At 41.4% G+C, this 25,934-nt stretch overlaps 4 protein-coding genes across 4 annotated transcripts; all 4 read left to right on the top strand.

Moving 5' to 3' along the window:
- The first annotated feature begins 1,621 nt into the window (after positions 1 to 1,621).
- Positions 1,622 to 2,554, top strand: LOC121148348 (olfactory receptor 11H4-like). The gene has a single exon (XM_040968408.1). It carries the CDS (start codon positions 1,628 to 1,630, stop codon positions 2,552 to 2,554), a length of 927 nt encoding a protein of 308 aa, XP_040824342.1. The 5' UTR covers positions 1,622 to 1,627.
- An 8,938-nt stretch (positions 2,555 to 11,492) lies between these two features.
- Positions 11,493 to 12,527, top strand: LOC121148347 (olfactory receptor 11H6). Its single transcript, XM_040968407.1, has one exon. It carries the CDS (start codon positions 11,493 to 11,495, stop codon positions 12,525 to 12,527), a length of 1,035 nt encoding a protein of 344 aa, XP_040824341.1.
- A 2,806-nt stretch (positions 12,528 to 15,333) lies between these two features.
- LOC121148905 (olfactory receptor 11H7-like) lies at positions 15,334 to 16,284 on the top strand. Its single transcript, XM_040969272.1, has one exon. The coding sequence runs from the start codon at positions 15,340 to 15,342 to the stop codon at positions 16,282 to 16,284; it is 945 nt and encodes a 314-aa protein (XP_040825206.1). The 5' UTR covers positions 15,334 to 15,339.
- Positions 16,285 to 21,130: 4,846 nt separating this feature from the next.
- LOC121148863 (olfactory receptor 11H4) lies at positions 21,131 to 22,140 on the top strand. Its single transcript, XM_040969204.1, has one exon. The coding sequence runs from the start codon at positions 21,340 to 21,342 to the stop codon at positions 22,108 to 22,110; it is 771 nt and encodes a 256-aa protein (XP_040825138.1). The 5' UTR covers positions 21,131 to 21,339; the 3' UTR covers positions 22,111 to 22,140.
- Positions 22,141 to 25,934: the final 3,794 nt, after the last annotated feature.

Below are 25,934 nucleotides of genomic sequence, written 5' to 3'. Positions count from 1 at the left end.
TTTCACACCTTTGTAAAGTCCAAAGTCGTTAAGATAAACGCTCTGAGTCAGGAACGTCTGTATAGCTTTTGATGAAAGTGCCCACCTCCCATTTGAAGCCAACCTCAAAGGGTTGTGTTGCTTCCCACTGGCTGCACTACTGCCCAAAGCAATGCCCTGTTGCTTTCTGTTTCTCTAGAGCACTTGAGGAAAGGAAGAAGGACATCAGGGTCAGCCAGCGTCAGCCCCCCAATATTTAATGCCACATAAAGACATAAAGAGAAACATCACTTAAGACTCTGTCTACACTTAGCCCTGCCATGAAGGAAAAGTAACTATTCTCTCTGACTGGGTTTCATTTGACTTTTTTTTCCTTAGATATATTGGATGATGCCAATTCCGATGGAATCCTTTAATAATATTGACATGTTTTTGCAAGCTTTTGTGGGTTTTTGCACACAAGCTCATCCTCAATAACTGCAGTATCATGACGAAATATTGTGTTGTAAGTGTTCACTCTAGTGCCCGGTTTATCAGATCTCCCTCAGTTTAATGATGCCTTTGAACTTTTTGCCTACTGATCCATAAAGGAACATGACATGGTTCAGAAATGTGGTACATTAAATAATTCTAGAAAATTGATGTTGTACTTAATCCTCACTTCCAGCAATGACTCTCTACTTACTCCTGTTACATGTTTCTGCACATCACAGGTAGCTCAACGTCCTTTTTCAATTGCTAACTTTATATATTTGTATTTAAGGATGAAATACATTTAATTCAAAAACAACTATGAGGTGATTTTTAATTCCCAATTCTCCAGAAAAAAAATTACTTGACCTTTCCTCTTGGTTTCCATAGTGATATTTATAAATCACTAATATGTTATGAAAAAATTATGATGTAAATAACTCAAAATGCAGGGAGAAGTATATGCCCATACTTGCAAGGATGATCTCACAACAAAATGACAGCTAAACCCCTGCATTGTTGGGAGACACCTCATTGGCAATATGACGGACTGAGGGCGCTCGGAAGACTGCTATGTAAGACTGGAGAAGAGAACAATGGGGCGGGGGGAAGGCAGAGGAAACCCCAATGCCTATTAACTTGTGTTATAAAATAATTTTAAAAACTCAAAATGCAAAGCAGATATTCACAGTTCTAGAATATCCCAGAAGTATGTCAAGTACTTTTCACCTGGCCAAAAATGTCCCACAAATGCAGTTATTTTTCTCCTAACTCTGAGTTCAAATTTAAACAAAAAATTTCTATTAGGAGTAATTAATTATAGGCAGGAAAAAGGAATGAAAACTGATAATCACTTGGCTTATGATTCATAGAGGCTAAGAGTTGCAAGCTTTCAAAATTTCAAAATGAAAAGAAGAAAACTTTTAAAGTCTAATCCACTGATAAAATCCAAGTAAGGTAAAAATTTTATTGTTAGGAACCTAATTTTATTGAAATTTGAGATCATATGACTGATGAGTTAGAGGTTTTCAAATAAGAGCCAGAAGTCAAAGAGTGGTGTATTGCAAACTAATTGCCAAGCCAGAAACAGAAGTACCTTGAATAGTTTCCTCCAAGCTTTTCAGGAAAGAAAACAACTTGTGTAATGGTGTCCTGTCTTCTCTGCAGCTTGGGATTGATGAACAGATCAGAGATAAGAACTGTGACCCACTTTGTCCTCCTCGGGTTCCCTGGTTGCAAAGAGATGCAACGCTTCTTCTTCTCATTGTTCTTTGGAGTCTACATGTTCACCACGATGGGAAACGGGGCCATCGTCTGTGCTGTGGTGTTGGACAAGCAGCTCCACACCCCAATGTATATTCTCCTGGGGAACTTTGCTTTCCTTGAAATCTGGTATATCACCTCTACTGTACCCGGAATGTTAGTCAACTTCCTCTCAGAAGCAAAAACAATCTCCTCTGTTGGCTGTTTCCTCCAGTTCTATTTTTTCACCTCCCTTGGGACAACCGAAGCATATTTCCTCTGCATTATGGCCTACGATCGGTACCTCGCCATCTGTCGCCCATTGCATTACCCAGCCATCATGACCCCCCGACTCTGTTATATCTTAGTGTCCACTTGCTGGGTGTTTGGGTTTCTTAGTTACTTAGGCTCTGCTGTGCAACTCTCTCAGTTGCCTTTCTGTGGGCCCAACATCATCAATCACTTCTTGTGTGACTTAGACCCGCTAATGGCTCTGTCCTGTGCCCCAGCTCCTGTTACTGAGATGGTCTTCTATATTCTGAGTTCCCTCATCATCATTCTCACTCTTCTCTACATCCTTGGATCCTATACCCTTTTACTGATAGCTGTGTTAAAAGTCCCTTCAGCAACTGGAAGGCAGAAGGCCTTTTCCACCTGCGGGTCACATCTGACAGTGGTGTGTCTGTTCTTTGGGGCCCTCCTGGTGATGTATGTGAGTCCCACTGCTGAAAACCCAGCTGAAATTCAGAAGATTATGACTTTGGTTTATTCTGTGGTGACTCCTTTCTTAAACCCCCTGATTTACAGCCTACGAAATAAGGATATGAAGGCTGCATTGAAGAAAGTCCTAAGGATACAATGAGCACAAAGGAATCCTTGTGAGACCAAGTACACCATCGTCCAGATGAAGATCAGATAGGAAAGGTTTGACTTTCTGTCATTACCCATCCATTGTACACTTTTAAAATGATATATTCTCAGTTGGAAGCCCTCATTATTTTGATCCTCAACTCACGGGGCAAAACCAAACCTAATTTGCGTCTTATTACATTCAAATTGCAGTGACATTTTTGATGTGGATGACTGTAGTAAATGAAGTCTGAGAGCATTTTATTTGTGATATTTCATGCTGTGTTATTTCTGATTATTTACAAACTTGAAATAGAAGGTAAAAGTAGAACACTTATCCTAAATGAATCATCATTGGTACACTTGAGGCATTTCTTAAGGCAAAGGAGTATTTTTATTTATTTATTTTTATTTGATTTATCAGAGATAAAGAAACATGAGAGAGAGAAAGCGAGGTCTTCCATCCACTGGTTCACTTCCCAAATGACCACAATGGCTGGAACTAAGCCAATCTGAAGCCAGGAGCTTCTTTCTGCGTCTTACATACAGGTATAGGAGTCCAAAGATTTGATCCATTCTCTCCTGCTTCCCCAGGCCATCAGCAGGAAGCTGGATCAGAAGTGGAGCAGCCAGGACACAAACCAGTGCTCATATGAGATGCCAGAACACAGCCCAAATCTTTGGGCCCCTGCCACTCATGTGGAAAAGTCAGATGGGGCTCTGTACCCCTGGCTACCGGCTCCTACTTTTGACTTGGCCAGGTCCCAGTTGTCAGAGCCGTCTGTGGAGTGACTCAGTAGCTGGGAGCTCTCTCTCTCTGTCTCTCCCTCTCTCTGTGTAACCATGGCTTTCTAATAAATAAATAAATAAATAATCTTTTTTTTAGAAAGTGAATAAAGAATCAGATTTAAGTGATTAATGGGAACAGAACTAGAGCATTGAATAACAGAACAATTTTCTTGTCCCCTCAGATTCTTGATGATTCAAAGTTTTGCACAGCAGAGAAACATTGAAAATGCCATCCTAATGCAAATGCCACATACCTTAATGTCACATAAAAATTATTTATGTAATTGAATAAATATTAATTTAGCATCTACCGTGTTTCTTCCAAGCACTAGAGATATGCTATGACAAAAAAAAGAAAAACCCTCCATTCAGGGGTAAATGTTTGCTACAGCAGATACTTCTTGGGATAGCCACAGCCCATTGGGAAGTGCCTAGGTTTCAGTCCCAGCTGCACCCTTAACTCCCACTTTTTGTGAATGCACACCCCTAGGAAATTAAGCTGAGGGAGAAGTCCCTGCCAGCTGTGTGGAAGGCCTGGGTGAAGCTCCTGGCTCCCAGCATCTCCTTAACTCAGCCTGGTCACTGAGGGCATTTGAGAATTGATCAGAGAAACGGAAGCACTTCTCTGTGTCCCTCTCGCCTGCTTTCCCCCTCTCTCACTTCCCCTGTCTCTCAAATAAATAAATGATTTTTACAACTCTATACACATAAAGTTTGCAGTATAGTAGAGACATTTTTGAAATGAGTAAAATATATAACATCTTGGAGAATGCCCTCAGTGACCAGGCTTGCGTTAAGATGATATTCTACACAGTTAGAAAAAGAAGAGAGGAAATGTGGAAGAAAGAGCTGAAACGTCAAATAGGATGATCATGGCAAGCGACTCAGAGAAAGCACCTTTTCAGCAAAAACGTGAAGGAAATGAAGCAATGAGCATGGTAATGACTGAAGGAAGACCATTTTGAGAGAAAGGAAGAAAATTACCGAGAAGACCCTAAGGCAGAATTTTGTTCACATAACAGCAAGTAGATTCGTTTGGAAAGAATACAAATATTTAAGGGGAGAGATGATGAGAAATTATGGTCCTGGAAAGCAAAGTTCAAATAGACAGAAAGAATGTTTCTTTTCTTTGAGGTATACTGCATAGCACACTGGTTAGATAAATAATAATACATACTATAACCGTATTTGCCAACTTACAATAAGAGAAGGCTCTCATTTTGTTTATAAGGCACCATAAGATTTGCTTCTTTATTCATTCTAATGTCATTTCCAAATCTCCTCCCCTTAAATATTTACATTCCTTTTAAACCAATCTACTTGCAGTTATGTTGCATGTACTTAGAGGGAACAAAATGATGATAATGACTTATGGATACAACGTGGAATAATCAAATCAAGCTATTTGATGCATTTATTACTTCAAATGCTTAACTTTATCTGGTGAGAATATTTGAAATTTTTCAACATAATAATTTGAAAATATAATACATTATTTATTATAACCACTGTGCTATGCAATATACCTCAAAGAAAAAGTATATTCTTCATATCTATTTGAACTTTGCATTCACACGCAATTATTTCCCATCACCCTTACTCCACTCAACCCAAACCTCTGATACCCACCATTATAGTCTCCACTTTAAAAAAAAAAAAAGATTTATTTTTATTGCAAAGTCAGATATACAGAGAGGAGGAGAGGTAGAGAGAAAGATCCTCCATCCGATGATTCACTCCCCAAGTGACTGCAACAGCCAGTGCTGTGCTGATCTGAAGCCAGGAGCCAGGAATGTCCCACATGGGTACAGGGTCCCAAGGTTTTGGGCCATCCTCAACTGTTTTCCAAGGCCACAAGCAGGGAACTAGATGGGAAGTGGAGCTGCTGGGATTAGAACCAGTGCGCATATGGGATCCTGGTGCGTTCAAAGAGAGAACTTTAGCCACTGGACCACAGTGCTGGGCCCTATTCCCCACTTTTTAATTTTAACTTTTTTATAGTATACAAGTAAGTGAAACATATAGAAGGGCTTCAAAAAATTTGGAAAATTATATTTTAAAATATAAACTTTTTGGTTAACATAATTTCTATCAGTTCAGTATTCTTTCCCAAATGATGAGTGACATGAACTACTGAGTCTGTCCCTAAGGGACTGAGAGGCATGGCATTTAATCATACCAAAGCCATCTCTTTTCTTCCAACTGAAGACAAACAGGCACCCTCTAAACACTGCTTAAGATTAACAAAAAGTTGGAAAGAGCTATATCCAGATTGTAAAAAAGCCATCCAAACAGCTCTAATTCCTGGAAACTTTTCCTTATTTGCTGAGAGCAGCAAGCGTGAGTATTGTCACAGGGGAGGGGTCCCTCTGAGGAAGAATTCCCACCTGTTTTTCGGCTGAAAGCTTTGGCTGAGTTCCTCAGAACACTCTTGTAATAAGAAAATGTTACTATGCGTCAAGCACCCCCAAGAAGTTGATGCCTTGCCCTTTACCCAACTGGTCTATCTTGCTTTAACTGGATCGCCTGCACCTCCTGGAAACCACTGCTTTAATTGTGTTCTGTCTTCAGGACCATGTTCCATGCTCCCGTTCTCTGAGGATGCGCTGCATGGTTTCGATCCCACTTATTTAACACTTTCAGTGAGGGGCCAGCTTTGTGTCACAGCTCACAATGCCTGTATCCCATAGCAGAGTACCAGTTCGAATCCTGGGTGTTTCAGCTCCCTGAACATGCGCCTGGGAAATCAGGAGATGACAGCTCAAATCCTTGGGCCTCTAAAACCCACATGGAAAACGCAAATGAAGCTTCCAGGGTCAGCATAACCCAGCCCCAGCCGTTGCAGACCTCTGAAGAGTGAATCCATCTCTCCATCTCTGTGTCACCCTCCCTTTCAAATAAACAAATCAATCTTTGTCTCAATTTCCATTGAAAACTCTGTTCTTGTCTGCACCTGATCTTTTGGGGGAACAGATAGAAAATTTGCCTCACATTAGTATTTCAATCACAATGATGTAAGCTGAAGTGATTGAGATTCTATAATATCAGCTGTTATTTTTGCCTCTGTTAGTTCTCTTCAGTTGGAGCCTGAAGACTAACTCCCCCCACCCACCCCCCCACACACACACACGCAATTCATGTGGATAGTCTGTTGCTACAGGTTTCCTCTCATCCCTTCTTAACATGAGTTATCCATTTGTAAAGGGATGCTTTCTTTAGGACATTAGTCCTATAAACTTTTCATAAAGCATTAATAATTTTGCCATTTGTTACCTGCTGTTCTTGTTTTGGTCAAGCACTGTCCTCAAATTGTTATCTTATCTCTCTTGGTGCTCAAACTATGTCCTATACAGACAAATTGTAACAAGTTTGTATAGGTCTATTTTGGTGAAAAAAAAATTTAGATCCTTCCACAATTTTTCCCAGTACACATTTTCATGTACATCTTTAATATCTTTGAAGCAGTATCTGTCTTTCACAGTCAAGCTTGTTTCACTTATTATAACGGTCTCCAATTCCAACCATGTTGACAGAAGTGACAAAATTTATTTCTTCTCTAAGATCATCATAATCTTTCTCCATCTACTGCACCAGAGCTAGGATGGTGATTCTATATCTTGACTATTTTGAATAGTTCTGCAATAAATGTGGGAGTCCAGGCAATTTCTTTAACTTACTGATTTCAAATATTTTAGGCAAACACCCAATTGTGGAATTTCTGTATCTCACTGTAGTTTCATCTTATTTTTTGTGCAGTCATCATAGTAATTTGCATAACAGCTGTACTAATTTTTATTCTCAGTAGCAATGCACAAGAATTGCCATTCTCCACATCCTTGTTTGCATGTGTTATTCTCTCTCTTTCTGACGATAGCCACCTTGACATGTGTGGAATCCTGGCTGCTCTTCTTCCGGTCTATCTCCCCTCTAATGTGTCTGGGAAGGTACTGGAAGAAATCCCAAGTGCTTGGACTCCCACCACCTACATGGAGGCCCAGGTGGAGTTCCTGGCATCTAACTTTGACTTAGCCCAGCTTCAGCCATTACAGTCATTTGGAGAGAACCAGTAAATGGAAGTGGCTTACCTCACCTCTCCCTCTCTGAAACTAACTTTCAAACAAATATATAAAACCTCGAAAAAAATGTTTAAGTTGATTTTCTTTAAATGAATATAATAAAAGCCAACTATGTATACACAAATAATTTTTTAACTTAAGTGTTTATAGACTTGCAGTCTAGGTACCAAGAATTAAACACGCCTAAGTTCATTTTATACAACAGGGATTTGTTTCTTATGTTTTATTTTTCGACCCCAAACAAGCATGTTTTCTCCATACAAATAAGCAGAACTTCTCCATGAAGTCTTGACAGCCACTGATTCCTAACAACTGTGTGCACCCAGTGTTTAATCAGAGTCTGACACATAGTAGGTACACAGTAAGTGTTGGTTACACATCGAGTATTTATTACTTACATGGATTTAAAACCAAGGGTAAAGCAACCCTACTGGAGAGATCACACACACATAGATACATACATTTTCCTTCTCTCACTTCTGGGTTAACCCCCGCACACCCTCCACTTCTGACCCACACTCCCTTAGATCGGGTCCTGAGACAGAGTTCAGATAGCTCCACAAAGAGGACGCTTTCCTGGCTTCTCTTGAATATGTATCTAACTTCTACGTCTCATTACTCAGATTACGAGAGAAAAGGGAAACAGATACAGGTAGAATGAGGTGCATGCAGAGACACAGACAGCACGAAGTAGATGCCTCCCGGCCAGCACTCTGGGGAACTATGAAACCTATTCAGGAGAGACTTGCAGACTCTTAATAACCACTGATATAAACAGCACATTTCATTTGATCGGGAATAATAAAGGAAGCAATTCTCTGCAGCCACAGACAATTCTAAGCGTGACTGATTCAGTTCTGAGGATGTGTAAGTAATGAGAGTCTTGAGGCTGCAGTTCCTCTGACATCTTCCTCCAAGGAGACAGACTTGCCAGCAAGAAGGTGAGGAAGTCTGCCTGCCCAGCATGTCACAATTCCTATGAATGCACCATTGGCAGATGCTAACAGCGGAGGATTCCCCTGCAAATCCTTTCATTCTTCATTCCTGTGTTTTGTAGGAAAAATATGTTAGACCTTTTGCTTCTCTTTTCCTAACACAATCTTTAAAAATGCTTATGTAATATATTCACGTTGAGGAATCCCTCAGGACTCACAGAGATCTGTCTGTACGACTCTCTTAGTGGGAGAATGTTCAGATATCTTGGGTATTGGGTGCGAGGGACATTAAATTTCCTCCACTTAGAGTACAGAGTGAGTCTTACAGCACTTTATAAATTTGGTCATTGAAGTTTTGACAGATTGTTTCTTAACAGGAGTAATTAAAGCATACTGTCGAATTTTCAGAGTTGTTGGCAAGTGACAAATAGCAAGTGGAGACTAAGAGAGAAATGCAGAGGACTCTTCCTTAGATTTACATGCATATTAACTTTAAAATATAAAAAATTTAAAGAAGAAAAATCCCATATTTATAATCTTAAAAATGCTCCTCCCTGGGTGAATGGTTGGGGATGTGGGAAGAGGTCCAGCTCCTTCCTTGATCCATGCAAGAACAACAGCCCAGACCTTAAATCCTCTTCTTCACCAACTGTCCATCTTAATTGCCACCTGAGGTGAACAGCAAGATGAAAGAAGGGAATGCACATTTACATTTGATCAGCGAATAAATGTACCTTGGTGACAAAGGTCGTGGAAATAAATGCAGTACGATTTCAAGTTATATGTAAAGTTTGTTTCCCATCTTTAACAATGAAAATTTTACTGCAGCACAAATAATCTCAACAAGGTTTTAGACATTATGAAGTCAATAACTGACTTGAGGGTTTCTGAAGTCTGCTTCCATGCCAAGGACCATGGATTAGACCTGTATCTCTCAGTGTCAAGTACTCCCTGGTCTTTGAATAAGGTAAGTTCATTCTTATCTCTGACTACTAGCCTTCAAATCCCCCAAAATAGTTTTTATATAATAGTAGTTATCATCATCTACTACACATATTGATCTAATTTATTTCTAATTGGAATAAATATCTTTTTTTGGCCCAGAACACGCAGCTAAGCATGCTTCAGAACATGGAACCCCACTCTATGCACATCACTGCCAAGACGTAGATGACCATCTCGATTGGTCCCGATGACTTTAAGTTCCTGTGGAGAATACTTGGCACAGTGGGTTAAGCCCAGCTTTTCCTTACAGAGCTCTTTGTTTAAAGGAGCATCAAGTCCGAGACTGTAAAGTAAATTTAAAATATGCCATCAAAAAAAATTTTTAAGGAAGGAAAGTGGAGGGGGAAGGAGGTAGTAAAATATTCTATTCTTGCAACCATATCTATGAAATTTATGAAGTGTGTCCTCCATATATTAATCAATTTTAAAATGTAGCAGTCACACACACAAAAACAATGAGGGTAAATAAAAAAGGAAGAGAGAGAGGAGGAGTTAAAAAAAAGAAAAAAAGGGAAAGAAAGAGGAAGGAAGGAAGGAAGGAAGGAAGGAAGGAAGGAAGGAAGGAAGGAAGGAAGGAAGGATGGATGTCTGGTTCAAGTCCCAGCTATTTTACTTCTAATCCAGATTCTTACTAGTACATCCTGGGAGGGATCGGATGACTACTCCAGTTCTTGGGCCTCTGGCATCCACATGAGAGATCTAGATGGAATTCTAGGCTCTGGGCTTCAAACTGGTACAACCTTGGTTGTTGCAGCAAAAATGGAAGATCTCTCTTTCTCTCTCTCTGTCTCTCACTGTGCTCTTACATATCCATAAGAATCATGGTTATTAAGTAATTTTATTATCAAAAATACTGCTAATACCAATATATAACATTACTTTGGCAATAAAACATTTATTCTTTTGGGTTTGCTGCAGGTGTGATCGAATCCTGAGAAGCAGGCCTCTTGTATTCTGTAGATTCTATAAATGACATAAACATGGAATTTAGTGAGTATCTTAATAGTGATATAAATAAATAATATGGTTTCTTAATCTACTTTTTTTTAAGATTTATTTATTTATTGGAAAGTCAGATATACAAGGAGGAGGAGAGACAGAGAGGAAGATCTTCCGTCTGATGATTCACTCCCTGATGCTATGCCGATCCGAAGCCAGGATCCAGGAACTTCTTCTGGGTATCCCACATGGGTGCAGGATCCCAAAACTTTGAGCTGTCCTTGACTGCTTTCCCAGGCCACAAGCAGAGAGCTGGATGGGAAGTGGAGTGCCAGGATTAGAACCGGCGCCCATATGGGATCCTGGTGCGTTCAAGGCGAGGACTTTAGCTGCTAGGCCACGCCGCTGGGCCCTCTTAATCTACTTTTAAAGTCAATATATTTGTAAATGTGAAATATTGATGGCTTACCCAATGAGACATCCTGAATTTTGACCTGAAAATTTTAGGACATGCAAACAACCACAAACCAATGATTTAAAGAAGGTTGATGAGAAAATATCTAAGATTCTTGTCTTGTCTCAACTCTTGATTCAGCCAATACCATAAAGACAACCCTTTTACTCACTATTTAAAGTACATGAAAACAAGATGGTGAAGCAATATATGATAGCTTAGGAATTAATTCTAACAAAAATGAAGACATGTAGCTTTATTCCCTACAAAAATTGATTAGTCAAGAGCATGATGGCTCAAGAACCAAGCCATGATGTGCAATTGAATGTCAACAACCTTATCAGTCAAAGAGAGGAAATAATACACATCACCCTGTTGTCCAAAGGCAATTACAAAGGTAAGCAATGTAATTCACGGGTGACGCTGTAGTTTCGGATACCCATATCACATATCACAGAACCTGTGTTCAAGCCCTGAGTGCCTTCAAATTCAGCTTCCGATAAATGCACCTGTGATGAAGATGTTAATGCTCCAAATGACTTATTTCCTGGTGCTCACATCAGGGATCTAAACGGAGTTCCTGGCTCCCAGCATCTGACGGACCCAGATCTTGGTATTGTGGACACTGAGGAGTGAACCAGCAAATGGGAAATCCCTGTTTCTCTCTGTTACTCTGCCTTTCAAGTATATAAATGAGACCATTAGAAAGATGAGATAATCTATTATAATGAGATAATGTATTATAATGAGATAATGTATGTACAATTTTTAGCAAATTATTACCTAAGCCTACAGACGTTCATTATTATTCATTCTTTGGTTACTATTCCTTTTCAAACAGCTTTGGGATCCCAGAACAGAACAATGTATTTTGTGACCAAGTTTGTCCTCCTGGGTTTCCCTGGTTCAGGAGAGATGCAAAGCTGCTTCTTCTCATTGCTCCTGCTCCTCTACCTCCTAACCCTGCTGGGGAATGGAGCTATTGTCTGTGCAGTGAGATGGGACAGGCGGCTCCACACACCCATGTACATCCTCCTGGGAAACTTTGCCTTTCTGGAACTCTGGTATGTTTCCTCGACTGTCCCTAATATGTTGGCCAACATCCTCTCGGAAACGAAGACCATCTCCTTTTCTGGCTGCTTCCTCCAATTCTACTTCTTTTTTTCACTGGGCACAACAGAATGTTTCTTCTTATCAGTTATGGCTTTTGATCGGTATCTGGCCATCTGCCGGCCACTGCACTACCCCTCCATCATGACTGGCAAGTTCTGTATAACCCTGGTCTGTGTGTGCTGGGTGAGTGGGTTTCTCTGCTATCCAGTTCCCATCATCCTGATCTCCCATCTCCCCTTTTGTGGACCAAACATCATTGACCATTTTGTGTGTGACCCAGGACCATTGTTTGCACTGGCCTGTGTCCCTTCTCCTTCTACTGAGCTTATCTGCTACACCTTCAATTCAATTATCATCTTTGGGCCCTTCCTCTCAATCTTGGTGTCTTACACTCTGGTACTCAGGGCTGTGCTTCGTGTCCCCTCTGGTGCTGGGCGAATGAAAGCTTTCTCCACATGTGGGTCCCATCTAATGGTGGTTTCTCTGTTCTACGGAACCCTGATGGTGATGTATGTGAGCCCAACTGCAGGAAATCCAGCAGGGATGCAGAAAATCGTCACTTTGGTATACTCAGCAGTCACTCCACTCTTAAATCCCCTTATCTACAGTCTCCGAAACAAAGACATGAAAGATGCCCTAAAGAAAGTCTGGAAGCTAGCAGTTAGTCAAAACTGAGACATCTTTGAAACAGATGTGGAATCAGTCCCTTCTTAACCTGATTATTTATAACAAGTTAGAGAATGGCTTCACTAAGTGTGTTCTGTTCTGAATTAACTGGATAAATTATTGTTCTTGCTTCCTTAGCAGTCCCAATTCAGCTCATCACTGATGAATGCTCAATAAAATATTTAAACATGATGGCCTCATTGAGTAATTATATGTTGATACATATACATGTAGTCTTTTTATACAGATTCTTTTTGTGTGATGTTCTTGATTTGTTTTAACCTGAACTGGTTAAATAAATCAGTTGCATGTGATCAGAAAGCCAGAAAACAAAAATCCTTAGAGATTATGAGTAAAGGGACCAAGAAAAAAAACCCTGCTAGCAAGCACCTTCCATCATTTGAGGTTGTGTTTCACACCAAAACCAGGGTAAGCTTCATACTTCTGTGATTCTGCCTTCTGTCACACAGAAATCAAGTAAAGACTTCACCTCATGTCATCCAAAGTCCTCACCCGTTAGACAGTTCCTTCTGTCTTCCTTCCCACTGATCCGTGTAACTCTATACTTCACACTGATCACTCTCTTACTTTCCTTCAAACAAGCTTACACCCAGTTGGGTATCTTGTTTCCCAAGTTTATTATGACAAAGTTACTATCATCTTAGATAAGCAATAGCAATGCCCTGAACATCTATTTACTTACACACTACAGTTTATACATCAAACACACAGACACTTGTGCCTCTCAAAAAGTTATTGGGCAAAGTCCTGGCAGAAAAGTTTTCAGAGAAGATTATGCTAAGGATAGATTCCATTTTTGTACCCAGATCCTATGCTAAAACAGAAAGAACATCAATGGAGGGACCAATCTGCTGAAAATGAGAGCATGCCCTTCTAGTGTTGTTCACTTCCCAATACAATTAGAAGCATGAGGGAAGGGGCCTGACAGAGCCAGTGCTGAAGTGTTTCCAAGTCCTCCCTCCACATGCTTGGCAACTCTGCTCAAGATGGCATGGGCAACTGTAGATGATATTTCTTTGATACTCAAAGTTTAATCTTAAAAATTACCACACGATATAATTCCCAATCCACAGACATGTGTATTTTTACAATCCAAAGGTATCTAAGTAAAACGGCCCTTTGTATCCCATAGCACAAACTCACTACCCAATATGAAAAATCAAATTTACAGAGAATATGAGGTCTCCCAGGACTTAATTTGGCACATTTTTAAAAAATAATCCCTGAAGTTCCATTTATCAAAACATCAATGAAACCCCCAGAGACAACATGGGAAGTTGTAGCACACATGAAGAGAGAGCTGAGCATTTCAACAAAGACTAAAATGAAGCATCAATAAGAACCAACACAAGGTTTCTAGACACTCAGTGAGAAGCAAGCCACTGGACTCTTCGGGTACGAGAGAAGTGAAATGAGCCGTATAAACAGTTCTCATCCAGGACTTCCATACTGGAGCCACTGGAGAAGAAACCCTTCCTGCAAGGGATACATCCTGTGATGGACACAGCTGGCTGTAAGTCACAGGTGGGTCTACTCACCTATGCATTTGTCCATTCAATGCATCTAAGAAGCTAAGTCTCAAAGAATAACGACTTCCATTTCAGCTCAAGAACTAAAAGGGGAAAAATTCCACTGGACTGTTTGGATCACCACAGGACTGACACCATCCAAAATGAAGTCACTAAAAGCTGGAAGAGCCATCTACAGGCCTTCCCCCTTCCCCAGAAGTATTTAAAGGACCAACAATGTTGTGACTGTGTTTGTAGAAATTTCAGTCAAAGTAGTATGGAGATAGCTCTATTAAGTGCAACTAAAACCAAAATAAATTTCTTTGGGGTCTCCTTCTTCTCTGCTTGTCCAGCCAGCTTCTCCTCTGTACAAGCTAGAGAGAGAGCATTTCTAAAAGAAGGAAGACAGACCAAAGCCATGGGACCTTACACCCATGCGGGAAACCAGGAAGAAGCTCCTGGCTCCTAGCTTCAGATCAGCTTCAGATCAGCTCAGCTTTGGTCATTGTAGCTACTTGAGGAGTGCCCCAGGGGATGGAAGATCTTTCTCTCTGTCTCTCCTTCTCTCTGTAAATACAACTTCCCAATTAAAATAAATAATTTTTAAATAAAATATAAAATAAAAGCAAATATAGGTGAGGTATAATAAATTGGCATACAAAGTATGACAGAATCATGGCTTTTTATTGCTACAAGACTCAAATGTCAAATTATATACAAGCAGTGATGCAGCATAAAGGTCCTTAAGTAACTAAACACAAAGATAGAAATAATTTTATAATCTGAATATCCTTATGTCTCTATAAAAATTGATAGAAAATTACTTCTCCTAATGGAAATCACTCAGGAAAGAAAGAATCCAAAATACTAGCAAGGTACCAGCCATTAAAATCAGGGAAGGGGGGTGGCCTTCTCAGCTTCTAACCTATCAAAAATGATGGCATGTATATCTACAATTTAAGTTGGTAACACTAAATAATTGCTACATTGGAACAGCTTTCATAAAACAAATTAGATATAAAACAAACCTCTACTTGAAAATTTCTTTACTCTAGAAGAAGATAAAATTTGACTGACTTTTGCCCATGGCCACAGAAAGTTCAGCCTAGGATTTATAACCAGGAATTTTGAGGGCTCATTCAGGACACTGCAGGATTTGTTCGAGACTTATTTTAGAATATCCATTTATCTGCTTCGATGAGTCCATCTCCCTTCCAGAAAACTTTAAAGGTGCCTCAACAGCCAAGTAAATTCTAATTATCCACCTGTCTTCTCTCCACAGCCTGGGCATCATGAATAAATCAAGTAAATCTACTGTGACACACTTTGTCATGCTGGGCTTTCCTGGGCCCTGGAAAATGCAGACCATCCTTTTCTTCATTATTTTCTTGATCTATATCCTGACTGTGACTGGGAATATGGCCATTATTTGTGCCGTTAGGTGGGACCACCGACTCCACACCCCGATGTATATACTCCTGGCCAACTTCTCCTTCCTAGAGATCTGGTATGTGACCTGCACAGTTCCCAACATGTTGGTCAATTTTCTCTCCAAAACTAAGACCATCTCCTTCTCTGGATGCTTCACCCAATTTTATTTCTTCTTTTCCCTGGGCACAACTGAATGCTTTTTCCTCTGTGTGATGGCTTACGATCGGTACCTAGCCATCTGCCGCCCACTGCACTACCCCACCGTCATGACTGGCCGGATCTGTGGCGTTTTGGTGTCTCTTTGTTGGTTTGTTGGTTTCCTTGGACATTCCGTTTCTATTTTCTTTATTTCTCAACTACCCTTCTGTGGTCCCAACATCATTGATCACTTTCTATGTGACGTGGAACCGCTGATGGCTTTGTCCTGTAGTCCTGCGCCCATCATAGAACGTGCATTTCACACTGTGAGTTCTCTTATTATCATTCTCACTGCTTTGTACATCCTCGGGTCCTACGCCCTGGTGCTCAGGGCAGTGCTTCGTGTTCCTTCTGCAGCTGGACGGCGAAAGGCCTTCTCTACCTGTGGATCTCACTTGGTCGTGGTGTCTCTTTTCTATGGAACCATAATGGTGATGTATGTGAGTCCCACATCCGGCAACTCAGTTTCTATGCATAAGATCATCACATTGATATATGCTGTGCTGACGCCAGTCTTAAACCCCTTCATCTATAGCCTGCGCAACAAGGATATGAAATGTGCCCTCCAGCATGTCTTTTTTAGAATGAGAGCTTCTCAAACCTCATGAATACATCTTCTGTAACCCAATGAATTTCTTTCTGTAAGTGGAAGACTCATCGTAGCCATCACAGTCCTTTTATGCAAGGCAAAACTCATATGTAGCTGACCATGTTGTGCTGAGATTCTACTGTCAGAATTGTGCTCAGTGAAGCAGATTAACTCCCAACACAGTGTAAAGATGATTGCAGAATCTTAATATCTGCTTCCAGGAAATTTTTGACTTTTTTATTGTGCCGTCTCTATGCACACAAATTTGTTAAGTGATATGAGTCAAGTTGGGAAGTAAACCAACTCTTCCTCTCTCTCTCTTTCGGAATGCATCCAACAAGATAAGCTGGGTGACAGATGCAAGGCTGGGAACCTGTTCAGAAGAGGCTCCAGGAAGTGGAGGTGAGATTAGAATATTAGAATAAGATTAGAATATTTTAGAACTCCTGGCATGAGGTTATTAAATATCAGCTTCACTTACAAATTGCACTAGTAATTAACAATAAAAATTTTCTCCTTGATTCATCCCTGTCACGTCTTCATAAGATACACTTTAAAGAAGTAAAATAAGAGAAGACTAAGAAGAAATCCAAAATTTCAAAGAATAAACAGAAGATCAGTTTCTTGGAATCAGACATTTAAAATACATTTATCATTTTTCTGAATTAGGTGCAGGGCCAGCACGGTAGCCTAGCAGCTAAAAGTCCTTGCCTTGCATGTGCTGAGATCCCATATTGGATGCCATTTCATGTCCCATCAGCCTCACTTCCCATCCAGCTTGTGGCCTGGGAATGCAGTCAAGGACAGCCCAAAGCCTTGGAACCCTATACCTACGTGGGAGACCTGGAAGAAGTTCCTGGCTCCTGGCTTCAGATCGGCTCAGCTCCAACTCTTGTGGCCACTTGGGGAGTGAACCAATGGACGGAAGATCTTTGTCTCTCCTCTCTGTGTATTTGACTTTCAAATAAGTAAATAAATAAATAAGTAAATAAAACTTTGAATTAAGTGTGAAAATTTTTTTGATAATGTTAAGATCTTTGGCCTTTTCTTTCTTTGTTTTTTGTTGTTGTTTGTTTGTTTGTTTGTTTTTTACAATCTTTACAGAGTCAATTAGAGCACAAAGGTTCAATGGCTATAGGAAAGTGGGTAAGACTACTGCTTCCACACATTCTTTTTTTCTGTATTTGGGGTAAGATGGGAGATAAAGGGAGAAGCCCTATCCAGTTTCCCTCCCATCCCAGGTCCCCGATGTGGGGCATGTTCCGAGGGTCGTGCTCAAGTGGTTTTGATAATTCAACAGTTATGAATTGCTGCCAATCTCACCATTCCAAGCACGATTTAATTTTCTTAAATAAATACTATTTCTTAAACAAACAAAAAAAAAACACTATTGAAGAAAACAAAATACAAAATTGCAGCTCAAGGTGGGTATTTGGGAAGCAATTGAGACACTTCTTAACATACCTGCAGCCCATACTGAAGTACCTGAGTTCAAGTCCCTGCTCTGCCCCCAATCCCAATTTCCAGCTCCTGCCAACCTTCAGACCAGTGGAAAATTCTAAAGCACTTTCATCCCTGCCACCCACTCCTACAGGTAGCCTGACATTTGAGGAGTGACCCAACCAATGGATCATAAAGGTCTCCCTCTCCTTCTTTCTCTCCCTTTCAAATAAAAATTTTAAAGATGTATTTATTTTGTTGGAAATTCATTCATTCATTCACTCCCCAAGTGATCGCAATGGTTGGAGCTGCGCTGATCCGAAAACCAGGAGCCTCTTCCAGGTCTCCTGTGCGGGTGCAGGGCCCCAAAGCTTTGGGCTATCCTCGACTGCTTTCCCAGGCCACAAGCAGGGAGCTGGATGGGAAGCGGGGCCATCGGGACATGAACTGGGGCCCAAATGGGATCCCGGTGCATGCAAGGCGAGGACATTAACTGCTAGGTTACCACGCCGGGACCCAAATAACTTTTTTCTTAATTTAAGTCACATTAATCCTCACATTTGAAGTGGTTTCAAATTCCCCATGTTTAGAAAATGAAATCAAAGTAGAAACGAACAATCTGACTCAATTATTTGATTTTAAAATTCACCTCAATTAATAGTCTTGGGATTCTTTCATGTCATCTAATTATTATCAGCTCAATCAAGGCAATTCTTAGCCAGAAACAACCATCTGGTCACTACAGTGAAAGACACCAAGAAAGTTTCATTGCTATAATTCCTTTTTTAAGATTTATTTGTTTTTATTGGAAAAGTAGATCAGCATTTACAGAGAAAAGGAGTCTCAGAGAGAAAGACCTTCCATCCGCTGGTTTACTTCCCAAATGGCAACAATGGCCAGAGCTGAGCTACTCTGAGGCCAGGATCTTGTTTTGTGTCTCCCACATGGGTGCACAGTCCAAACGCTTTAAGTCATCCTCTATTGCTTTCCCAGGCCATAAGTAGGGAACTGGATGAGAAGTGGAGCAACCAGGACATGAACTGGTACCCATATGGAATCCTGGCACTTGCAAGAGGAGGATTTAGCCATTGAGCCATCACACTGGGCCCTAATTGCTTTAATTTTTAATTTAAATAATCAACAAAATGCACTTCATTTTCTCCATGTTGATGCATTTCGTTTAAGCTAGAGAAAGATTTGTTTACAAATATCTTTACATTTCAGAATTAAAGACATCAATAAAACTATCATTCATCTCATCCACCCATCCCTACAGAGAGTGATTCCTTAATAGAACACAAGCCCTGCAGCGTGAAATCTCCTGAAATCTCTCTCTCTCTTTCTCTCTCTCTCTCTCTCTCACGCACACACCCCACAGAGTTCCCACTTCTCTGTTTCTTTAACACTAACCAGCATTCCAGAGTTAATATATTTGGAAACTAATACAGTAGATTCTGGTTGAGTCCTGAGGGATGACAAGAAAATGCACTCCAGGGCAACCTCAGGGAAGCCAATAATCCTACTTCGGGGGAGATAGAGTTTTACAGGATCCCCAAGAGGAAACAGATTCATCATCAATTTACACGTTAAATGTCCAAGCCAACTGCTAGGAAACAAGTCTCTGGGGACTGGTGAAGTGATGAAGTGCATTAAACCCCATCCAAGCACTGGCCCGGAGTCTACCTCATCAGCACCAGGGAGGAGCTGCTCGGTACCAAGGACATGTTCAACTCCCCTGTTCCCATCACTCCCTCCAGGCTGAGCTAGCAGACCACCAACCTGAGAGACAAGTCCTGAAGGTCCTGGTGACTACCATGTCTGTGTATGTTAAGAGAGTATCTTTTATCTTCGAAATCCAGTGAGTCACTGTATCTCTGGGAAGGCTCAGAGGAGACAACATAGGACAGAGATAATTCCAAAAGTCCAGGTACAATGTAATTGAAACATAAATTTATTTTGGCATTTAAAAAAAAATCTTTTAAAACCCACATATGCAAGATGTCTTCAAAAACTTTGTGAAAATGCATATTATGAAAAAGCTATGCATGAATTTCAGATTTTTGCATGCAAATAAGTTGACCTTTTTAAATATTTTTAAATCAGATTACAGAGGAAGATATTTTCCATCTGGTGGTTCACTCCCCAGATAGCCACAATGGGCAGGCTGGGATGCTGGCATCACAGGTGGCAGCCTCACCAGCTACACCAAAACTCCAGCTCCTGAACTTATCATTACAATCCATTTCTCATAGACTATTTGAAGTACTTTGCATTAGCATAAAAGTCACATATGTTAGTGAATACAGTACACAGGCATTTGATGAAAAATCATGTCCCCTCCCTAAGTCTCTTGTATAATCAACATCAAAGGCCTGGCATGGTGGCATAGCAAATTAGTCCTCTGCCTGCAGCACCGACATTTAAGATTTTACTAGCACAGATAACAAGGAATTGAAAATAAACTTAATTTTACCTAGTGCCTTTTTTGGAAGTAAGTGATAAGGGCTGTGCTATACACTAAAAATATGTCCAATACTACTAAATTGTATGTATTTTAACAGGTGAACTTTATAGGATCTTTTATCTCATTAAAACTGTTATTTTAAAAATTAAAGGAATAAAAGTGAGATAGTTACTTTTGTATATCGTCATAAAATACAAAAATAAGCACAATTAGAGATAGTTTAAAAATAATATTCCTGCCTGTTCTTTGAAGGTGTTTGATGTATTGAGGATTGCTTATGCTTCACTCAGATGTGATCACTGAGATTTATAAAGAAAATCCTTAAAGAAAACAGTAAGCATTAGCAACAGGCCCATATCTTAGGGATATTTATATTTGACAATTCAGTTAGTTGAGCTACTCTGAAAGGCTAGTAACCTGATTTCATCTTTTCCACCATGTGGCAGAGCACCTGACTTACTGTGTGTTGTCAAAGTTTTAATCAAACCTCACACCAGCTGTCTTCAAGATACAGGACATCATAAAATATGCATTTAAAAATAGAAAGATTATAAATGAAAGTTAAAAATTAACTTATCTTTGTGCAAAATAAGAATTCACAAAGAGTTATTTTGTAGTATGTGTTTTTCGAGAACTTTTAGAGACCATTTACACGTCTTTTTTTAAAAAATGAACAATGTGATGCACAACAATCTATTACCAACTCTGCAAAACATCTAAAAAACTGAAAATGTTTTCTTTTGGACAAAGCAAATTAATCAGTCTATACTCGGTATAGAAAATTCCAATTGCACTGCATACTACCAAAACAATATTGCAATTTAGAATCATAATCTGCTCAAGAGTTGGTAGGATTTATTCCCACATGGTCTGAGAACATCTCACTTTTCTTCCATATAACACAAGTTCCCTTCACAATGAGATTCTTGAGATATGCAGAGAGTGAAAAAAAATCTGGGTTATACTCACTCTCTCTCACTCATTAATTTAAGACCCGTGAACAGGTCAGCAACACACCTTGTGACCGAGTTTGTTCTCCTGGGATTCCCTGGTGACTGGAAGACACAGATTTTCCTCTTCTCATTGCTTGTGGTGATTTACGTCCTGACACTGCTGGGAAATGGAGCTATCATCTGTGCAGTGAGGTGGGACGCACGCCTGCATACTCCTATGTACTTTCTGCTGGGAAATTTTGCCTTCCTGGAGATCTGGTATGTTTCCTCCACGGTCCCCAACATGCTAGCCAACATCCTCTCTGAGACCAAGGCCATCTCATTTTCCAGGTGCTTCCTCCAGTTCTATTTCTTCTTTTCACTGGGCACAACTGAATGTCTCTTCTTAGCAGTAATGGCTTATGATCGATACCTGGCCATCTGCCGCCCACTGCACTACCCCACCATTATGACCGGGAGGCTCTGTGGTCTGCTGGTGTCTTTCTGCTGGCTCATTGGATTCCTTGGGTACCCAATTCCCATTTTCTTTATCTCCCAACTCCCCTTCTGTGGTCCGAATGTCATTGATCACTTCCTGTGTGACATGGATCCACTGATGGCTCTGTCTTGCGCTCCAGCTCCAATTACTGAATCTGTTTTCTACACACAGAGCTCCCTTGTCCTCTTTTGCACTGTTCTGTACATTCTGCGTTCCTACGTCCTCTTGCTCAGAGCTGTTTTTCGCGTACCTTCCGCAGCTGGCCGGCGAAAGGCCTTTTCTACCTGTGGTTGTCACTTAGTTGTGGTGTGTCTTTTCTATGGAACAGTCATGGTGATGTATGTGAGTCCTACGTATGGCATCCCAACTTTGATGCAGAAGGTTCTCACACTGGTGTATTCAGTAATGACTCCTCTTTTTAACCCCCTGATCTATAGTCTTCGTAATAAAGACATGAAAGTTGCCCTGAGAAACGTCCTGTTTGGAATGAGAGCTTGTCAAAAATCATGAGCCAAATGTATGCCTTACTTCCAGATTCTAGTTCTTTCAATGATCTTCATGTCTCAGTCCGAATTATTAAGTAGTTACACAAATTTTAACAGAAAATATGTATAGACCGAATGCATTTTTTCGTATTGACTCCTTAACTCTTGCACTTGTCTTCAACACCCAGTGAAGTTTTCTTAAAGCTATCCTGATTGTGATAAAAAGCTGTCATTACTATATGAGATTCCCTCCTGCTGAAATGACCCATCATTACAATATCCTCCATTGTTGCAACAAGACAACAAACCCTGCTTTATTCAACTGCAGTTGGGTTCCTGGTAGCCTTTGCATAATAGGTGTCAACATGCAATATTCTGCATATTGTATGTCCTCAGATTGTGTTTTTAATATTTTACCTCAATTTTTTACTATACATATGCAATTATTATAAATTGAAGTGATCAGAAATGTGTAAAAATGATGGAATTTCTGAGACAACACTATAGCTCAATTGGCTAATCCTCTGCCTGCAAGTATCAGCATTCCATATGGGCACCGGTTCGTGTCATGGCCACTCCACTTGCCATCCAGCTCCATGATGTGGCAGAGGATGGCCCAAAGCCTAGGGACTCTGCACCAGCATGGGAGACCTGGAAGAAGCTCCTGGCTCCTGACTTTGGATTGGCTCATCTCTGGCTATTGTGATCATTAGAGGAGAGAACCAGCAGATAGAAGATCTTTGTCTCTCCTTCTCCCTGTAAATCTTCCGTTCTAATATAAATAAATAAATCTTTAAAAAAAAATAATGGTTTTTTCCAACTTCACTACCATTTTAACCCATATTCCTCTCTGCTCCTTGAAGTTAATATATTTAAATCATTTTGCCTAGCATTCAACATATTCCATAATATGTTACCACTAAAACTAGCTTTTCCTACCACTTCTTAATATAAACCCTCAGCTCTAGTTAGGCCACTCATTTTATTCTAATGTATATCACCGTGGCTCCTTTTCTTGACTGTTCCTTCAACCTAGAGATTCTCACATCATTTTTTACTGTGCAATTTAAGAAATGTTAACACTTAAATGCTTAAAGTCTGACACTTTAAGATGATCATAATTATGTCTTGTAAGAATGTCACAAGGATTAAATGTAACTGTTTACATAAGGGCCATAGCACATTGAACATGCCCGGGATCCCATATGGGCACCGGTTCTAGTCCCAGCAGCTCCACTTCCCATCCAGCTCCCTGCTTGTGGCCTGGGAAAGCAGTCGAGGACGGCCCAAGGCTTTGGGACCCTGCACCCGTGTGGGAGACCTGGAAGAAGTTCCTGGATTCCTGGGAAGTTCTGAGCACGTATTTTTGTCACTGTGTTTTCCATCTTTCAAATATGACTATGGATAGGTTTCTGGTTATCTTTAAAATTTTTGTCATTCTCATCAAAGTCTATATTCTTATGGATAACTTACTTTTTTATTTAATTGATTTTATTTTTACTATTGATTACACAATTGAGAGGGAGGCATACCATGTGGGCCTCCAGTTAGGGTCAGATACTGAGGAAGGTGGGTGGGACATGAATTTTGAGTTTGTTTGTTTGTTTGTTCTCCTATGTCCACAAAAGAGCAGGGGAAGGGGGCTATTCCTTACTGTCAAACTGTATCAGTACCTGGAGATGGGGGTGGTCGTTTGATGACACCTTAGAAATCCTGATGTGGAGAAGAGTGTTCCGACGATGTTACTTGAGTGGCTTTGATAGTTCTGAGCAGTGGTTTCATTTCTCCAGGGTTGAGAGAATCTTTCTAAGATCTTCTGGATGACAAAATCCACCTTAGTGCATCCACAGACCCAAGAACAACATGCTGCAGTGCTTGGCTGGGAGAGCTGTCTAACCTGTTCTGCATTCCATCCTCTGATGAGGACACTGGTGTCCCTTGCCAGCCTAGATGAGCTGACTGTCATGTCTTCTGTGTGCATCTGGGCATGCTGTCCACTACATAGGCATCAGCAGCTGAGGAGGCCCAGTCCTGACACGTGCATCCCATGGTTGGACCACACATTCTGTGACTTTTTCTGTCACCAAGATTTGCTCCTGCAGTCTAGTTGGAGAGTCCCCCAACAAACATTGCCTGTGATGAGCTCCAACTTGACTCTGTGTGTGCCAGCTAGTACAGAGTCAGATGTAGTCTGTCACCTACACCAGCCAATGAATACAACAGTGGATGCAGCTGCCTGGTCAGTTCCACCCCAGCCCCATCTCTCATACAAACTGAGTCCTACGGTTGAGCCTACCCAGCCTGCCACAGACCCCGTCCTTGTGCATACCAGCAAGTGCTGCAGCCTAGTCAGGGTGACCCCCAAAAATCTCTACCAAGCTGACCCCCAGCCCATTTTTGCATACCTCTGCTGCAGCCTAACCTGGCCCGGCCCATATCCCATGTGGTTCTCATGCACACACGTGTGTGCTGTGACTTATCTCAGCCCAACCCACCCCAAACCTGGCTCTTGTGTATGCAGACAGGTGCCGCCAGCTTGTCCAGCCTGGCCCACCCCCAGACCTGGTTCTTGTGCTCACCTGCAATAGGTATAGCCTACCAGGAAACTGTTCACTGTTCCCCTGGCAGGCATGTTCTCAGTCCTGGATCTTGAGCCTGCCAGGGGGCACTGCAGTCTAGCCTGACATGACTCACATACAGTCCCAGCACTTGTGCACTGATGTTGCAGCCTAGCCCAGCTAGTCCATACCCATTCTGGCTCTCCTGTGTGCCAGCGGGTACAGCAGCTCAGTTCACCCGCAGATTGATCTGCTCCCACATCCTGACCTCTCATGTTCACCAATGGAAGCTGCAGCCCTGCAAGAGGGCCTTAAAGTTCCCCTGCCAGCCCTGATCCCAGCCCTGGTCTTGCACATGCCAGCGGTACAGTGGACCAGTCTGAGATGGCCGGCCCCCAGTCTCAGCATTCACCAGTAGGTGGTACAGCCTGGCTCATCGAGACCTGCTCCAAAGCCAACTCTCAATGGCAGATGCAGCAGCCTAGCCCAGCCTGAGCCACCCCCAGCCATCTTTTGAACTGGAAATTGTTATGGTCCAAGCAGGTTTGGTCTGTACCTTATTCTGTCTCTCACTTGTGCCTGGCTCCTGTGAGTGTTAGATGGGTTCCTGTCAGATGAGTTCTGTGGTCCAGATTGGCCATCACCACCCCCCAACTCTCCAAGCAAACCAATGGGTGCTACAGTGATACAGAGGCAAGCCCACAAGTCCCCTACAGAATCTACCCCAGATCTGGTTCTCTCACATTCTGGTGGGTGCTGTGACCCAACTCGATGTGGCCCACCCTCTGCACCGATACTTGTATGTGGGTACTGTGACCCAGCCCAGTCAGGCATGGCCTCCAGCTTTTGTGTGCACCAATAGGTACACCAGGTAGGTGATGCTATTAGGCCCAGCCCAGTCTCCCATGTGGGTGGGTGCCTTGGCCTGACCCAGACATGAACTCCATTTTCCCTCCTCTAAACCACTCCTACTCAGCTCCCTTGGCTAACTGTGAGTGCAGTAGCCAGGTCTGTGGAAGACTCCAGAAGCCATTCCTTCCCTATCAAACATGTCTCAGCCATTCCCACTGCAACACATCTCCAGACCTCCTTCCCCAGGCAATCTGCAGCTTCCTCTCCCTTGCCTGGGGTCCAGAGTGGTATGTCCCAGGCTGGAGTTCCCCACCTTATCCACATACCTTTAAAAAAAAAAGAAGAAGCAACTATGCTGGCATACTGGTATAGTTAATACAAAGTTGGCATTAACAAAGTCCAGCATGCCTGCCAGCTATCAGCTGCCTTTCTCTCAGCA

Source organism: Ochotona curzoniae, unplaced genomic scaffold (assembly GCF_017591425.1).
Source record: "Ochotona curzoniae isolate NIBS_2020 unplaced genomic scaffold, NIBS_Ocur_1.0 scaffold_4701, whole genome shotgun sequence".
Lineage (NCBI taxonomy): Eukaryota > Metazoa > Chordata > Mammalia > Lagomorpha > Ochotonidae > Ochotona > Ochotona curzoniae.
The sequence above is the reverse complement of the archived record's forward strand: the minus strand, read 5'-3'. Positions and strand labels throughout refer to the sequence as shown.

Bases quoted from the DNA above. Each gene is read 5' to 3' on its own strand.
- LOC121148347 (XM_040968407.1), top strand. From the start codon at position 11,493: ATGTATGTACAATTTTTAGCAAATTATTACCTAAGCCTACAGACGTTC.
- LOC121148348 (XM_040968408.1), top strand. From the start codon at position 1,628: ATGAACAGATCAGAGATAAGAACTGTGACCCACTTTGTCCTCCTCGGG.
- LOC121148905 (XM_040969272.1), top strand. From the start codon at position 15,340: ATGAATAAATCAAGTAAATCTACTGTGACACACTTTGTCATGCTGGGC.
- LOC121148863 (XM_040969204.1), top strand. From the start codon at position 21,340: ATGTACTTTCTGCTGGGAAATTTTGCCTTCCTGGAGATCTGGTATGTT.